The sequence below is a fragment of the Carlito syrichta genome, unplaced genomic scaffold, assembly GCF_000164805.1.
Source record: "Carlito syrichta isolate Samal-C Ts95f unplaced genomic scaffold, Tarsius_syrichta-2.0.1 Scaffold315955, whole genome shotgun sequence".
NCBI lineage: Eukaryota > Metazoa > Chordata > Mammalia > Primates > Tarsiidae > Carlito > Carlito syrichta.
This window is the reverse complement of record NW_007260051.1, coordinates 287046-290001: the sequence shown is the minus strand read 5'-3', so window position 1 is coordinate 290001 and position 2956 is coordinate 287046. Positions and strand designations below refer to the sequence as shown.

Here is a 2956-nt window from a genome sequence, read left to right as displayed (position 1 = left end):
GGCTGAAGACATAGATGGCCGTGGTCACGCTGACGTCTAGGCTCATGAAGGCCAAGGTCACCACCACCGCCTTCCACAGCCGCATCCTGCCGGCTGGTGGCGGGTAGGTGCTGAGGAGCAGGCTGCAGCTCACCGGGGTAAGGCCATAATTGTCCGTGGGGTGAGGCCAGACCTGTGGGGGCAATAGCAAGCATAGGGTGAGGGTTCAGGTTTGCTACGTGCCGGCTGGGCAGCCTTGAGTAAGTCACTTGATGTCTCTGAGTCTCAGTATTTTTCTTTTTTTTTTTTGAGTTGGAGTCTCACTCTGTCGCCCAGACTGGAGTGCAGTGGCCGCTCCCGGCCACCACAGCCTCACCTGCTGGGCTCTGGCAATCCTTCCGTCTCAGCCTTCCAAGTAGCCGGAATTACAGGCATGCACTACCACGCCCAGCTGATTTTTGATTTATTGTAGAGATGAGGTCTCACCAAGTTGCCCAGGCGGGTCTCGAACCCATGGGCTCAGGCAATCCACTCACTTCAGCCTCCCAAAGGCACGGGATTACAGGCTGAGCCACCGAGCCCGGCTGCCTCAGTATTTTTCATCTGTAAAATGGCAATAACAAGAGTACTGACTTTCTGGGGGGTGTTATAAAGATTCCATTCAGGCCAGGAACAGTGGCTCATGCCTGTAATCCCAGTGCTTTAGATGGTCAGGAGTTTGAGACCAGCCTGGGCAACATAGCAAGACCTCATCTCTACCAAAAAAGAAAAAAATTAGCCAAGCATGGTGATGTGTGCCTGTAGTCCCAGTTACTCAGAAGATTGAGGGGGGAGGATCGCCTGAGTCCAGGAGTTCCGACTGCAGTGAGCTATGATTGTCACTGCGTTTCAGACTGGGCAACAGAGAGACTCTGTCTCTAAAAAAAAAAAAGAGAAGATTCCTTTCATTCAAGGAATATTTACTGAATGTCTGCGGCTGGTCAGACTCTTTTCTTTGTATTGGGAATTTAACAATGAACAAAAATAACAAACATCCTTGCTCTTGTGGAAATGACACACACATGCAGAAGACAGATGCAAGGAAAAGATATCGTATGTTAAGAGATACAGGCTAAAGCCGGGCACATTGGCTCATGCCTGTAATCCCAGCACTTTGGCAGGCGGAAATGAGAGGATTGCCTGAGCCCAGGGGTTTGAGACCAGCCTGGGCAAACTGGCAAGATCTCATCTCTACAATAAATCAAAAAATTAGCTGGGCATGGTGGCGCATGCCTATAGCTTCAGCTACTTCGAAGGCTGAGGCAGAGGGATCACCTGGGTGACAGAGTGAGACTCTGACTCAAACAAACAAACAAAAAATACAGGCTATGGAGAAAAAAGAGGGGAGTGAGTAGAAGGGGGAGGTGAGAGCAATTGTAACAAGGAGGGCCAGGGAAGACCTTGCTGGGAAGGTAATACTTGAGCAAGACTTGAAAAAGGTGAGGAGACCTGCCCTGTGGCTACCTGGGGTAAAGCATTTTGAACAGTAGAACAATGCCAGGGCCCTGAGACAGGAGTGCATCTCAGGAGGGGGAGGAGGGTGTGGTGTATCTGGAGGACTCTGCAGCCATCATGAGGCCAAGATGCAACAAAGAAAGTTCGGTCAGTGGTCGCCCTCTTTGCTATTACTATTACTGAACTTGGACCTGCTTCCACATCTGAAAAAATGTTAGTGTGAGGCTCAACACATGAACATCAGTTCTGGACACAGTGCCTGGCACATAATAATTGCTGCTGCTTGTTTTCAGCTATATACAGTGGATGCTTAATACATGTGCGTTCACTTTCCTCCTTTCCAAATCAAATCATCTCTACGACCCCAAACAAACCTTTACCCTCTTAGACCAAGAAGGAATTTAAAGGGTGCTGGGGGTGGCTTGCAGGCCCCGTTGCAACCTGGGGACCTGGGCATCTGCTTGGAAGTTTCCAGAATATTTCCCTCATACCCAGTCCGGCCCTCACACCCAAGGGTGTGAGAGAGATCACTGTGTCTGCTTTGTCTAAAGCACCTTCCCATACCAGTCCCTCAGGGCTCACCTAAGGCCTGGAGACCCCAGGAAGGGTGCTGTTGGGCTGAGCTTAGGAGTGGGGCTTGTCCAGATGGGGCTGGGCCCAGGCTGGGGTGTGTCCCTGAGTACCACCTGCTGACTCAGGTCCAATCCTTTGTCTCAAGGGGGTTTTGTCGTCTCACCTACACAATGGGCACAGCTGTGGCACCCACAAGTGGAAGGGAGAGGCACTGAGCACCAGGCAGACTGAGGGAGTCTGGGTGTGCAGGGGGCCCTCCTGAGAGAGACCTTCCCTGTACAGCTCCGGGGCCCAGACCAGAGCTGCCCATAATCCTGTGAGGCCAGGGTTTCCACATTCCAATTTACAGTCGGGGAAACCAAGGCACAGAGAGACAAAATCACCTGCTCCAGACACTCAGCCAACACAGGCCCAAGCCAGGACTTGAACCTGTATGTGAAGGAACCCAGCCCCTGACTTTCCACCTCCGTACTGCATGCCTGGCACACAGCAGGAGTCTAAAACTACCAGCAAACAGTTGTGTAACATAGCGTTTCCCAGGAGCCCTGCCCCATGCCGTGGGCTTCAGGCAGGTTCACGTAATCCTCACAATTTTGTGAGAAGTGCACTCTCATCATTTCCAGTTAGCAGATGGAGAAACTGAGGCCCAGAGAAGTGAATAACTTGCCCAGGATTGCACAGCGGGTGAATAGCGGAGCTGGGAAGTCAACTCAGAGCTGCCTGGGCCCAGATTCTGGGCCCTTCACCGCTGAGCTAAGATACTTTCCAATATAACAAATGGTCACAGGGAGGGGTTCATCTAAGGAAAACAGAGTCCACATCAGAGGGGGGTCCGCCAAGCAGCAGAGATGATAAGGATGATGAGTTTTTTGTTTTTTTTTTTTTGAGTTGGAGTCTCACTCTGTCGCCC

General features: G+C 51.4%; 1 protein-coding gene across 1 annotated transcript in view; it reads right to left on the bottom strand.

The window, feature by feature from the left end:
• Positions 1-85, bottom strand: part of ABCB9 (ATP binding cassette subfamily B member 9) — a 35378-nt gene extending 35293 nt beyond the window's left edge. Inside the window, exon 1 of the mRNA XM_021706727.1 lies at positions 11-85. Coding sequence (XP_021562402.1) covers positions 11-85 — 75 coding nt within the window. The remainder of the gene's footprint in view (positions 1-10) is intronic.
• Between the last annotated feature and the right edge of the window lie 2871 nt (positions 86-2956).